Source organism: Xenopus tropicalis, chromosome 8 (assembly GCF_000004195.4).
Source record: "Xenopus tropicalis strain Nigerian chromosome 8, UCB_Xtro_10.0, whole genome shotgun sequence".
Lineage (NCBI taxonomy): Eukaryota > Metazoa > Chordata > Amphibia > Anura > Pipidae > Xenopus > Xenopus tropicalis.
In genome coordinates, this window is record NC_030684.2 from 5,412,076 (window position 1) to 5,426,948 (window position 14,873).

General features: G+C 50.7%; 1 protein-coding gene across 1 annotated transcript in view; it reads right to left on the bottom strand.

The window, feature by feature from the left end:
- Positions 1 to 2,338: 2,338 nt before the first annotated feature.
- The window catches only part of sardh (sarcosine dehydrogenase), a 60,831-nt gene continuing 48,296 nt past the window's right edge, over positions 2,339 to 14,873 (bottom strand). Inside the window, exons 18-21 of the mRNA XM_031891565.1 lie at positions 9,488 to 9,650; positions 8,410 to 8,578; positions 4,778 to 4,913; positions 2,339 to 2,748 (exon numbers count right to left, since the gene is read on the bottom strand). Coding sequence (XP_031747425.1) covers positions 2,623 to 2,748; positions 4,778 to 4,913; positions 8,410 to 8,578; positions 9,488 to 9,650 — 594 coding nt within the window. The 3' untranslated portion in view covers positions 2,339 to 2,622. The remainder of the gene's footprint in view (positions 2,749 to 4,777; positions 4,914 to 8,409; positions 8,579 to 9,487; positions 9,651 to 14,873) is intronic.

A 14,873-nucleotide genomic window follows, 5' to 3' on the forward strand; every position in this document is an offset into this window, starting at 1 on the left:
ACCATAGAAAGACCATAGCAAGATCATAGCAAGACCATAGCAAGATCATAGAAAGACCATAGCAAGATCATAGCAAGACCATAGCAAGATCATAGCAAGACCATAGTAAGATCATAGCAAGACCAAAGCAAGATCATAGCAAGATCATAGAAAGACCATAGCAAGATCATAGCAAGACCATAGCAAGATCATAGCAAGACCATAGAAAGACCATAGCAAGATCATAGCAAGATCATAGCAAGATCATAGCAAGACCATAGCAAGATTATAGCAAGACCAAAGAAAGACCATAGCAAGAGCATAGCAAGATCATAGCAAGACCATAGCAAGACCATAGAAAGACCATAGCAAGATCATAGCAAGATCATAGCAACATCATAGCAAGACCATAGCAAGATTATAGCAAGACCAAAGAAAGACCATAGCAAGAGCATAGCAAGATCATAGCAAGACCATAGCAAGACCATAGCAAGACCAAAGCAAGACCATAGCAAGAGCATAGCAAGATCATAGTAAGACCATAGCAAGACCATAGCAAGATCATAGCAAGAGCATAGCAAGATCATAACAAGACCACAGCAAGACCATAGCAAGACCATAGAAAGACCATAGCAGGATCATAGCAAGATCATAGCAACATCATAGCAAGACCATAGCAAGATTATAGCAAGACCAAAGAAAGACCATAGCAAGAGCATAGCAAGATCATAGCAAGACCATAGCAAGACCATAGCAAGACCAAAGCAAGACCATAGCAAGAGCATAGCAAGATCATAGTAAGATCATAGCAAGACCATAGCAAGATCATAGCAAGACCAAAGCAAGATCATAGCAAGATCATAGAAAGACCATAGCAAGATCATAGCAAGACCATAGCAAGATCATAGCAAGACCATAGCAAGACCATAGAAAGACCATAGCAAGATCATAGCAAGATCATAGCAACATCATAGCAAGACCATAGCAAGATTATAGCAAGACCAAAGAAAGACCATAGCAAGAGCATAGCAAGATCATAGCAAGACCATACCAAGACCATAGCAAGACCAAAGCAAGACCATAGCAAGAGCATAGCAAGATCATAGTAAGACCATAGCAAGACCATAGCAAGATCATAGCAAGAGCATAGCAAGACCATAACAAGACCACAGCAAGACCATAGCAAGACCATAGAAAGACCATAGCAAGATCATAGCAACATCATAGCAAGACCATAGCAAGATTATAGCAAGACCAAAGAAAGACCATAGCAAGAGCATAGCAAGATCATAGCAAGACCATAGCAAGACCATAGCAAGACCAAAGCAAGACCATAGCAAGAGCATAGCAAGATCATAGTAAGACCATAGCAAGACCATAGCAAGATCATAGCAAGAGCATAGCAAGACCATAACAAGACCACAGCAAGACCATAGCAAGACCAAAGCAAGACCATAGCAAGAGCATAGCAAGATCATAGCAATATCATAGCAAGATCATAGCAAGACCATAGCAAGATCATAGCAAGATCATAGCAAGACCATAGCTACACCATAGCAAGACCATAGCAAGATTATAACAAGACCATAGCAAGATCATAGCAAGACCATAGCAAGACCATAGCAAGATCATAGCAAGACCATAGCAAGATCATAGCAAGACCATAGCAAGATCATAGCAAGACCATAGCAAGATCATAGCAAGACCATAGCAAGATCATAGCAAGACCATAGCAAGACCAAAGCAAGATCATAGCAAGACCATAGCAAGATCATAACAAGACCATGGCAAGACCATAGCAAGATCATAGCAAGAGCATAGCAACACCATAGCAAGACCATAGCAAGATTATAACAAGACCATAGCAAGATCATAGCAAGACCATAGCAACACCATAGCAAGACCATAGCAACACCATAGCAAGACCATAGCAAGATTATAACAAGACCATAGCAAGATCATAGCAAGACCATAGCAAGACCATAGCAAGACCATAGCAAGACCATAGCAAGACCATAGCAAGACCATAGCAAGATCATAGCAAGACCATAGCAAGACCAAAGCAAGACCATAGCAAGATCATAGCAAGACCAAAGCAAGACCATAGCAAGAGCATAGCAAGATCATAGTAAGACCATAGCAAGACCATAGCAAGATCATAGCAAGAGCATAGCAAGACCATAACAAGACCACAGCAAGACCATAGCAAGACCAAAGCAAGACCATAGCAAGAGCATATCAAGATCATAGTAAGACCATAGCAAGACCATAGCAAGATCATAACAAGACCATAGCAAGATCATAGCAAGATCATAGCAAGACCATAGCAAGAGCATAGCAAGAGCATAGCAAGAGCATATTCAGATTTACATTAGAATGTTTATTTCGTCTCCAAAACAATATTTACAGATGACTCTTCCTCACAGGAGGGTTTGTATTTGAGGAGGTAAAGAAAAGGCTCTTCACAGAGTGATGGGTAAGATCTCCCCTCTCTTGATCATTCTCTTTGCACAGGAGCAATTCTCCCCAATTGTTATCATATAGTGGTTTGGCCCATATAGTGGTTTGGCCCATACCCACAATGGGGGGGAGGAGTCTATAAAGATCCTCTACTCTTTGTCTAATGATCATTTTTTTCACATATCAATAAAATCCTTTTACTCTCATATTGTTTGGGTCAAATGGTGACTTCAAGTGGGCTTCTGCTGGATACGCGATGCCCATCCTCTCCAGCTTGTACTCTCCGCTTCGGACAAAATCCGGTGAGACCTGCGGCCGCAAAACAAACATGGAGTCAGAGAGAAAGAGAGACAATGGCCACAGTGGGAAACAAAGCAAGAAAGAAATATTAATTGAGCTCTTGGTAATTGGTCTAAACAATAATACTGGGAGCGATCATCCTACTGGTTGCCATTGGTTACTAAACCAGGGTCGATTTTGTCTCAGTAACTACGTAACCCCCTGTGTTTTACAGCAAGGAGGGTAACAGGTTAATCTGCCTGGCAAGGGAGAGGTTAAAGCCGAGGAGGACGCGGTTCTTCCAGGCAAAGCCTCAGTCCGTGCTCACCCTAATTCACTATGACAGATACACGTTCCTTTCCCTGTATCTGCTCAAATGTTTTCTCTTCTGGTAGATTTAAGGAGAGAAGCGTTAATAGGGCAGCCAGAAGTTACTTTGCTGGGTAGTGTGTAGCCGTGGCGGAAGGGCAGGGCCAAACCAGGCCCCATTACTTATATGATTACTATATCCAGCCTGTGACCCTTCTGCTCTTGAAGGCCTTCAGCTTCCTTCAGGGAAATGCAATTCAACAGCAACTGAGAGGCTGCAGGTTTGGAATTAATAAACTGTTCTGCCATCTTGTCTTAATGTCTCCATCTTGCTCTGCTATCTTCACCTTGCCCTACTGTCTCCATCTTGTCCTACTGTCTCCATCTTGTCCTACTGTCTCCATCTTGCCCTACTGTCTCCATCTTGCCCTACTGTCTCCATCTTGCCCTACTGTCTTCATCTTGCCCTACTGTCTTCATCTTGTCCTACTGTCTCCATCTTGCCCTACTGTCTCCACCTTGCCCTACTGTCTCCATCTTGCCCTACTGTCTCCATCTTGCCCTACTGTCTCCACCTTGCCCTACTGTCTTCATCTTGTCCTACTGTCTCCATCTTGCCCTACTGTCTCCATCTACTGTGCTATACTATCTCCAAGTTGCCTTGCTGATGCCATTTTGCCATCTCCAACTTGCCCTACTGCCACCATCTTGCCCCACAGTTTTCATCTTGCCCTACTGTCTACATCTTGCCCTACTGTCACCATCTTGTCCTACCGTCACCATCTTGTCCTACTGTCTCCATCTTGCCCTACTCTCTCCATCTTGTCCTACTGTCTCCATCTTGTCCTACTGTCTCCATCTTGCCCTACTGTCTCCATCTTGTCCTACTGTCCCCATCTTGCCCTACTGTCCCCATCTTGCCCTACTGTCTCCATCTTGCCCTACTGTCTCCATCTTGCCCTACTGTCTCCATCTTGTCCTACTGCCTCCATCTTGTCCTACTGCCTCCATCTTGTCCTACTGTAAGACAAGTAAGAAGACATTCAAACAGTTACTAGTGTACCAAGTCGCTCTTATGACGTTCCTCATATCTAAGGAGGCTTTGCCTTCATGGATTCAGCCGACCATACGGCACATACAAATAAACTCAAAGGTAGGGGAATGGCCCTCGTATTAAGGTGAGTATTATGAGAAGCAGTTAAGTGGATGGAACATGAAGCAGAAGAGACAGGCGTTGCAGATGGGGAGAGTTTAATGAGCTTTTGCTTCTCTCTAATCCCCAGAGGTCAAGCCAACGCTCCATGAGGTCTGCCAATGGGACATCCCAGGGACAATAATATACATCTCCCCCCTAACTGCGCAGGGATCAGCGCTGAAGCCGTAACGTCTCCAACACACAGAGGAATAAAGGAATATCTCGCAGGCTGGCACAATATATATATATTTAACGTTCTAAAATAGAATTCTGCTGGCGTCAGTTGCCTTTAAGTCGAGAGGAGCAGAACAAGCACCGACATTCAACTGGGGCTGTCACTCTGCGTCTTTTAATATCCGATCCTTTTTCTTCACTTAACCTGGTTAACCCTATGTATGCGCCCAAGGAGTACGCTCTGCTCACCCATTAGGCTCCACCCACTGCCTGAGGGAAACTGGTCTCATTGGTGCAGGTAGGGCAATGGCAAAGCTCCTATTTAGTCAATCCCAAGTATGAGTGCTGGGGGGGGGGATTTATACAAAGTCATCTACTCACTGCTCCTCCTTCAGGGTTTCGAATGTAACCGTAAGCGATGGTTTTGTTGATTGTGAATCCATAGTCGGCCCTGCGGACGTGGCCTACGGCTATTCCGTTCCTCCATATGGCTTCCAGCCCGAATAAAGGGACTTTCCTAAAGGGTGAAAAAGAACAATGTGACATTGCATTCATACCATGGCAATAGTGGGACATTACCCCGAATCCTTAGAGCCACTGGTCAGTGGCTGTCAGTTCTGGGGTAGGGGCCCCTAGGCTATCAGTTCTGGGATAGGGGCCCCTAGGCTATCAGTTCTGGGATAGGGGCCCCTAGGCTCTCAGTTCCGGGGTAGGGGCCCCTAGGCTATCAGGTCAGGGGCCCCTAGGCTATCAGTTCAGGGATAGGGGCCCCCAGGCTATCAGTTCTGGGATAGGGGCTCCTAGACTCTCAGTTCAGGGGTAGGGGCCCCTAGGCTATCAGTTCAGGGGTAGGGGCCCCTAGGCTATCAGTTCTGGGGTAGGGGACCCTAGGCTATCAGTTCAGGGGTAGGGGCCCTAGGCTATCAGTTCAGGGATAGGGGCCCCTAGGCTATCAGTTCTGGGATAGGGGCCCCTAGGCTCTCAGTTCAGGGATAGGGGCCCCTAGGCTCTCAGTTCAGGGATAGGGGCCCCTAGGCTATCAGTTCAGGGGTAGGGGCCCCTAGGCTCTAAGTTCCGGGGTAGGGGCCCCTAGGCTCTCAGTTCCAGGGTAGGGGCCCCTAGGCTATCAGTGCATGGGTAGGGGCTCCTAGGCTCTCAGTTCAGGAGTAGGGGCCCCTAGGCTCTCAGTTCAGGGATAGGGGCCCCTAGGCTCTCAGTTCAGGGATAGGGGCCCCTAGGCTCTCAGTTCAGGGATAGGGGCCCCTAGGCTCTCAGTTCAGGGATAGGGGCCCCTAGGCTCTCAGTTCAGGGGTAGGGGCCCCTAGGCTATCAGTGCATGGGTAGGGGCCCCTAGGCTCTCAGTTCTGGGGTAGGGGCCCCTAGGCTCTCAGTTCCGGGGTAGGGGCCCCTAGGCTCTCAGTTCAGGGGTAGGGGCCCCTAGGCTCTCAGTTCAGGGGTAGGGGCCCCTAGGCTCTCAGTTCATGGGTAGGGGCCCCTAGGCTCTCAGTTCAGGGGTAGGGGCCCCTAGGCTCTCAGTTCAGGGGTAGGGGCCCCTAGGCTATCAGTGCATGGGTAGGGGCCCCTAGGCTATCAGTGCATGGGTAGGGGCCCCTAGGCTATCAGTGCATGGGTAGGGGCCCCTAGGCTCTCAGTTCCAGGGTAGGGGCCCCTAGGCTCTCAGTTCCAGGGTAGGGGCCCCTAGGCTCTCAGTTCATGGGTAGGGGCCCCTAGGCTATCAGTTCAGGGGTAGGGGCCCCTAGGCTCTCAGTTCATGGGTAGGGGCCCCTAGGCTATCAGTGCATGGGTAGGGGCCCCTAGGCTCTCAGTTCTGGGGTAGGGGCCCCTAGGCTCTCAGTTCCGGGGTAGGGGCCCCTAGGCTCTCAGTTCAGGGGTAGGGGCCCCTAGGCTCTCAGTTCAGGGGTAGGGGCCCCTAGGCTCTCAGTTCATGGGTAGGGGCCCCTAGGCTCTCAGTTCAGGGGTAGGGGCCCCTAGGCTCTCAGTTCAGGGGTAGGGGCCCCTAGGCTATCAGTGCATGGGTAGGGGCCCCTAGGCTATCAGTGCATGGGTAGGGGCCCCTAGGCTATCAGTGCATGGGTAGGGGCCCCTAGGCTCTCAGTTCCAGGGTAGGGGCCCCTAGGCTCTCAGTTCCAGGGTAGGGGCCCCTAGGCTCTCAGTTCATGGGTAGGGGCCCCTAGGCTATCAGTTCAGGGGTAGGGGCCCCTAGGCTCTGAGTTACGGGGTAGGGGCCCCTAGGCTCTCAGTTCAGGGGTAGGGGCCCCTAGGCTATCAGTTCTGGGGTAGGGGCCCCTAGGCTCTCAGTTCAGGGATAGGGGCCCCTAGGCTCTCAGTTCAGGGATAGGGGCCCCTAGGCTATCAGTTCAGGGGTAGGGGCCCCTAGGCTCTAAGTTCCGGGGTAGGGGCCCCTAGGCTCTCAGTTCAGGGGTAGGGGCCCCTAGGCTCTCAGTTTCCGGAGTAGGGGCCCCTAGGCTCTCAGTTCCAGGGTAGGGGCCCCTAGGCTATCAGTGCATGGGTAGGGGCTCCTAGGCTCTCAGTTCAGGAGTAGGGGCCCCTAGGCTCTCAGTTCATGGGTAGGGGCCCCTAGGCTCTCAGTTCAGGGATAGGGGCCCCTAGGCTCTCAGTTCAGGGATAGGGGCCCCTAGGCTCTCAGTTCAGGGGTAGGGGCCCCTAGGCTATCAGTGCATGGGTAGGGGCCCCTAGGCTCTCAGTTCTGGGGTAGGGGCCCCTAGGCTCTCAGTTCCGGGGTAGGGGCCCCTAGGCTCTCAGTTCAGGGGTAGGGGCCCCTAGGCTCTCAGTTCATGGGTAGGGGCCCCTAGGCTCTCAGTTCAGGGGTAGGGGCCCCTAGGCTCTCAGTTCAGGGGTAGGGGCCCCTAGGCTATCAGTGCATGGGTAGGGGCCCCTAGGCTATCAGTGCATGGGTAGGGGCCCCTAGGCTATCAGTGCAGGGGTAGGGGCCCCTAGGCTCTCAGTGCAGGGGTAGGGGCCCCTAGGCTCTCAGTTCATGGGTAGGGGCCCCTAGGCTCTCAGTTCAGGGGTAGGGGCCCCTAGGCTCTCAGTTCAGGGGTAGGGGCCCCTAGGCTATCAGTGCATGGGTAGGGGCCCCTAGGCTATCAGTTCAGGGGTAGGGGCCCCTAGGCTCTCAGTTCCAGGGTAGGGGCCCCTAGGCTCTCAGTTCCAGGGTAGGGGCCCCTAGGCTCTCAGTTCATGGGTAGGGGCCCCTAGGCTCTCAGTTCAGGGGTAGGGGCCCCTAGGCTCTCAGTTCAGGGGTAGGGGCCCCTAGGCTCTCAGTTCAGGGGTAGGGGCCCCTAGGCTATCAGTGCATGGGTAGGGGCCCCTAGGCTCTCAGTTCAGGGGTAGGGGCCCCTAGGCTCTCAGTTCAGGGGTAGGGGCCCCTAGGCTCTCAGTTCAGGGGTAGGGGCCCCTAGGCTCTCAGTTCATGGGTAGGGGCCCCTAGGCTCTCAGTTCAGGGGTAGGGGCCCCTAGGCTATCAGTTCAGGGGTAGGGGCCCCTAGGCTCTCAGTTCAGGGGTAGGGGACCTTAGGCTCTCAGTTCAGGGGTAGGGGCCCCTAGGCTATCAGTTCAGGGGTAGGGGCCCCTAGGCTCTCAGTTACGGGGTAGGGGCCCCTAGGCTCTCAGTTCAGGGGTAGGGGCCCCTAGGCTATCAGTGCATGGGTAGGGGACCTTAGGCTCTCAGTTCAGGGGTAGGGGCCCCTAGGCTATCAGTTCAGGGGTAGGGGCCCCTAGGCTCTCAGTTACGGGGTAGGGGCCCCTAGGCTATCAGTTCAGGGGTAGGGGCCCCTAGGCTATTAGTTCTGGGGTAGGGGCCCCTAGGCTCTCAGTTCAGGGGTAGGGGCCCCTAGGCTCTCAGTTACGGGGTAGGGGCCCCTAGGCTCTCAGTTCAGGGGTAGGGGCCCCTAGGCTCTCAGTTCCGGGGTAGGGGCCCCTAGGCTCTCAGTTCAGGGGTAGGGGCCCCTCTATCAGTCTATGACACTCACTCGCTAAGGGTAAAGCACACAAGGCGCTTCTTCAGGCCCAGGGCTTTTTGCCTCTCTAGCGCCCCCCGGCCCAGGAAGGGGATGGCGGATTTGAGTTTACAGGTGAAGGCCAGGCCAGCTTCCAGCGGGGAGTCGTCGGGGCGCAGGTCTGCGTGCCAGTGTCGGTACCCTGTAGGGAACAGGTGGGGTACAGAGATAAACAATCAAATATATAAAGGGAATACACAGGAAAGCATTGGTGCAACTGTAGAGGAGTCACGGGGGATGGGTCATGGGGGGGGGCTTGTCAAAAGCCAATCAGGTGGGAGGTGACTGCTGTGAGATGGGGCCATTTATCTCAATTTGGGAAGGTCAATATCTTTCCTTTTCCTAACGAGGTCTCCGCCCATTCCATCCAATATGGCTCCTCCCCTCTCTACGGGTAATGGCTAGTGATGAGCCAATCGGCAGGCAGGGATTCGCAGCAGAATTCCGCACTTCTCCATTGGCAAATTGTTTCACCTTTTTTGCATCAAAAAAGGCATGGGCATGGGTGGGCACAGGTGGGCTTGAGTGGGCACGGGTGGGCTCGGGTTGGCACAGTTGGGCACGGGTAGGCACGGGTGGGCTTGGGTTGGCACAGGTGGGCTCGGATTGGCACAGTTTGGCAAAGGTGGGCACAGTTGGGCACGGGTAGGCACAGTTGGGCTCGGGTTGGCACAGTTGGGCATGGGTAGGCACAGGTGGGCTCAGGTTGGCACAGTTGGGCACGGGTAGGCACAGGTGGGCTCGGGTTGGCACAGTTGGGCATGGGTAGGCACAGGTGGGCTCGGGTTGGCACAGGTGGGCACGAGTGGGTACAGGTGGGTACAGTTGAGCATGGGTGGGTACAGTTGGGCATGGGTGGGTACAGTTGGGCACAGGTGGGTACAGTTGGACACGGGTGGGCACAGGTGGGCATGGGTGGGTACGGGTGGGCACGGGTGGGCACAGGTGGGTACAGTTGGGCATGGGTGGGCATGGGTGGGTACATTTGGGCATGGGTGGGTACAGTTGGGCATGGGTGGGCACGGGTTGGCACAGGTGGGCACAGTCTTACCTTTCTCAATGCTGAGCGAGTCGATGGCCCTGTATCCGGCATTCCCCATACCATGCTTGGCACCGGCCGCCATGACGGCCTTGTACACGGGCACACAGGCCTCCCTGGGCATATGCAGCTCCCACCCCATCTCCCCGACAAACGACAGGCGGATGGCACGTACCTGGGCACAGAGGGGCACAGTTAGGCACATACAGCAAAGGTGCTGCCCTCCCCCCCGATTGGGGCAAAAGTAAGTAAAAGGTGTGCGTGGGGGGGAGGGGAAAGGGTTGGCGGTGGGGGTCCCCGGGGGTTCCCTGCACATCCCAGTCCCACCCTGGGTGAATAAATGACATCAAGGTCAATAAACCTTTCTCTGCACTGCTGGTTCTGACTCCTGATACAACTCCCCAATACCCATTCATTCCTCATTCTCACTGGGTTTATAGTTATGTGTAACTGTCACTGTGTCTGTCCCTTTCCCTTCCCTGCACTGCTGGTTCTGACTCCTGATACAACTCCCCAATACCCATTCATCCCTCATTCTCACTGGGTTTATAGTTATGTGTAACTGTCACTGTGTCTGTCCCTTTCCCTTCCCTGCACTGCTGGTTCTGACTCCTGATACAACTCCCCAATACCCATTCATCCCTCATTCTCACTGGGTTTATAGTTATGTGTAACTGTCACTGTGTCTGTCCCTTTCCCTTCCCTGCACTGCTGGTTCTGACTCCTGATACAACTCCCCAATATCCATTCATTCCTCATTCTCACTGGGTTTATAGTTATGTGTAACTGTCACTGTGTCTGTCCCTTTCCCTTCCCTGCACTGCTGGTTCTGACTCCTGATACAACTCCCCAATACCCATTCATTCCTCATTCTCACTGGGTTTATAGTTATGTGTAACTGTCACTGTGTCTGTCCCTTTCCCTTCCCTGCACTGCTGGTTCTGACTCCTGATACAACTCCCCAATATCCATTCATCCCTCATTCTCACTGGGTTTATAGTTATGTGTAACTGTCACTGTGTCTGTCCCTTTCCCTTCTCTGCACTGCTGGTTCTGACTCCTGATACAACTCCCCAATATCCATTCATTCCTCATTCTCACTGGGTTTATAGTTATGTGTAACTGTCACTGTGTCTGTCCCTTTCCCTTCCCTGCACTGCTGGTTCTGACTCCTGATACAACTCCCCAATACCCATTCATTCCTCATTCTCACTGGGTTTATAGTTATGTGTAACTGTCACTGTGTCTGTCCCTTTCCCTTCCCTGCACTGCCGGTTCTGACTCCTGATACAACTCCCCAATATCCATTCATTCCTCATTCTCACTGGGTTTATAGTTATGTGTAACTGTCACTGTGTCTGTCCCTTTCCCTTCCCTGCACTGCTGGTTCTGACTCCTGATACAACTCCCGAATATCCATTCATCCCTCATTCTCACTGGGTTTATAGTTATGTGTAACTGTCACTGTGTCTGTCCCTTTCCCTTCCCTGCACTGCTGGTTCTGACTGCTGATACAACTCCCCAATATCCATTCATTCCTCATTCTCACTGGGTTTATAGTTATGTGTAACTGTCACTGTGCCTGTCCCTTTCCCTTCCCTGCACTGCTGGTTCTGACTCCTGATACAACTCCCCAATATCCATTCATTCCTCATTCTCACTGGGTTTATAGTTATGTGTAACTGTCACTGTGCCTGTCCCTTTCCCTTCCCTGCACTGCTGGTTCTGACTCCTGATACAACTCCCCAATATCCATTCATCCCTCATTCTCACTGGGTTTATAGTTATGTGTAACTGTCACTGTCCCTTTCCCTTCCCTGCACTGCTGGTTCTGACTCCTGATACAACTCCCCAATATCCATTCATCCCTCATTCTCACTGGGTTTATAGTTATGTGTAACTGTCACTGTCCCTTTCCCTTCCCTGCACTGCTGGTTCTGACTCCTGATACAACTCCCCAATATCCATTCATTCCTCATTCTCACTGGGTTTATAGTTATGTGTAACTGTCACTGTGTCTGTCCCTTTCCATTCCCTGCACTGCTGGTTCTGACTCCTGATACAACTCCCCAATATCCATTCATCCCTCATTCTCACTGGGTTTATAGTTATGTGTAACTGTCACTGTGTCTGTCCCTTTCCCTTCCCTGCACTGCTGGTTCTGACTCCTGATACAACTCCCCAATATCCATTCATTCCTCATTCTCACTGGGTTTATAGTTATGTGTAACTGTCACTGTGTCTGTCCCTTTCCCTTCCCTGCACTGCTGGTTCTGACTCCTGATACAACTCCCCAATACCCATTCATTCCTCATTCTCACTGGGTTTATAGTTATGTGTAACTGTCACTGTGTCTGTCCCTTTCCCTTCCCTGCACTGCTGGTTCTGACTCCTGATACAACTCCCCAATATCCATTCATCCCTCATTCTCACTGGGTTTATAGTTATGTGTAACATATAGGAGAGCCCAATAACAGTGCAGGAATGGGTTAATCCCAATCCCCGTAGAGTTAAGGCAACGCGGCGTCTACATTAGCTCCGGAAGTGCATTGCCCAAAGGGGCAGCCTGGGGCTGAAAATGTTTTAACCCAACGTGCAGGGTAGTAGTTACGGGTCACGGCTTCCCTTCTGGGCATTTTTTTGGCACAAACACTCCATACTGAATGCTCCTTCTCTTATTGATAGTTTAAAGGGGAGATTTACCACCTATGTGTAACACAAGCCAAACAAATAGAAGTTACACTGAATAAGGATTCTTCCCACTATTCTGAGACATGTTGCAATTGGTCTTTATTGTTTTGTGGGGTTTTTTCAGTTTTTTAGATTTTTTTTTGTTCAGCGGCTCTTCAGCTGCTGGTTGCTAGGGTCGTGTCTACCTTAGCAACCAGGCAGCGGTTTGAATGGGACACTGGAATACGAATAGGAGAGCGAATAGGAGAAATATAAAGTAATTATAATAATAAAATCGTAAGCTCCCAGAACAATTGTTTTTTTTTTGGTTGCCGGGGTCAGTGACCCCCATTTTGAAAGCTGGAGAAATGTAGAATAGGAAGGCAACTTCAGTTCCATAAAATTATAAAGATTAAATCATGAAGACCGATTGTATAACATAAAGGTGAACCAATTTGGAACATCAGTTGTTGGTTGCTAGGGTCTTGTTTACCTTAGCAACCAGGCAGCGGTTTGAATGGGACACTGGAATACGAATAGGAGAGAGACTGAATAGAAAGATAAGAAATATAAAGCAATTATAATAATAAAATCGTAAGCTTCCAGAAAAATTGTTTTTTTTTGGTTGCCGGGGTCAGTGACCCCATTGGAAAGCTGGAAAAATGTAGAAGAGAAAGGGAACTAATTAAAAAAACTATAGAAATTAAATAATGAAGACCGATTCTATAACATTCTATAACATAAAGATGAACTATCCCTTTAATAAGGGCATCTATGGAGTCTTCTCGACATGGACCATACCATTTAGCAGTAGGCGGGGGGGGGCGATACAAAGTTCTCATTTGCTCATGGAATCATATAAATAACAGCCCCGTTTCACCTGTCAGCCATATTCCCCGTGACTAATCCTCCGAGGCGCATTCTCTACGAGGGAGGGACGGCCGCCCAATAAAATATTTATAGTCACGGGCGGAAGCGGGGAGAAGAGAAAACAGGCAGATGAGATTGGGCCAATTATACTTCATGTTCCGTCACATTCTCCGCTGCTAAATGTGACACCTGGAATATTCGAGCGCCGGTTCTGAGGCGCTGATTCACCTGCCGGGGAGCCGCCGTCCCCTCGTATCGGGCGGGGGGGGGGGGTAGGAAAAGTGATTTTGAAGCTAAAATAAAAAATTTAGATTATTTTTAGCTTTAGGAAGGAACTTGCGGAACTTTCCAACTAGTTTCTCCGATTTATTTGCCTTCTGCATCTCTTCGAAGTGAAATCTTCGGCTTTCGGGTTCAAGGCGCCCAACATTTGTCCATCATTCAGCCTAAGGACCAGAGAGCAGTAGAAAAGGCCAAACAAACAGCTATGGGAAAAGGAGAAGATAGAAGGGGAGAAGTTCAAAAGCCACCCATGATCCACCAACAATGGGTCCCTCCTCTACAGCAGTGCTCTCCAACTGGAGGTCCACGGCCCCCGTTGCTAGGTCAGTCAGCGTAACGACCAGAGAGCAATAGAAAAGGCCAACCAAACAGCTATAGGAGAAGACAGAAGGGGAGAAGTTCAAAAATAACCAGTCATGATCTACCACCAGTGTTTAGGTTCATCCTCTACATCCACCTGGAGGTCCATGGGCCAGATGTGGCCGTCCAAATGATTTCTTTGGCCCCAAGCCACCTGTCACTAGCCTATTACTTCAGGAACATGAAAAAGTGAAATCTTCTGCTTTCGGGTTCAAGGCGCCCAACACTTGTCCATCATTCTGGTATTCGAACAAATGCCCCATTGCTAGGTCAGTCAGCCTAACGACCAGAGAGCAGTAGAAAAGGCCAACCAAACAGCTATAGGAAGAGGAGAAGACAGAAGGGGAGAAGTTCAAAAATAACCACCCATGATCCACCACCAGTGTTTAGGTCCATCCTCTACAGCAGGGCTCTCCAACTGGAGGTCCATGGGCCAGATGTGGCCCTCAAAAGCATTTTTTTGGCCCCATGTCACCTGTCACTAGTCTATTACTTCAGGAACATGGGGCATCTGGCCCATGGACCTCCAGTTGGAGAGCCCTGTTGTGGAGGATGGACCTTAACACTGGTGGTGGATCATGGGTGGTTAATTTTGAACTTCCTCCTTTCTATCTTCTCCTCTTCCTTTAGCTGTTTGGTTGGCCTTTTCTACTGCTCTCTGGTCATTAGGCTGACTGACCTAGCAATGGGGCATTTGTTTGAATGCCAGAATGATGGACGTGTTGGGGGCCTTGAACCCAAAAGCCGAAGATTTCACTTCGAAGAGATGCAGAAGCTCTTCGAAGTGAAATCTTCTGCTTTCGGCAGGGCTCTCCAACTGGAGGTCCATGGGCCAGATGTGGCTCTCCAAAGGATTTCTTTGGCCCCGTTTCAGCTGTCACTAGTCTATTACTTCACGAACATGGGTTGGCACCCAGAGTTCATACAAATGCTGCTGTGGAGCTGAAGAACAGCAGTAAAGATGGCCATGTGCCATGGCGATCAAAGCCTGAGAACAGCATTGGCAACTTGGTGTGGCCCTCCCTCTGTATAGCTACCTTTACTTGAGGTCAGAGGGGATCATCCAGTTAGGGAGGGAGCACTGGGGGCAGATTTCAATGCGGTGCTCCCCTAGACCAGGGTACTTACCCAAACCTACAGCCACCTCCACTTGCAACCCAACCTGCTCCACTGGGGACTGGTCGGGTAGAAGATATTGAAGCAGGATCTTTCCCGT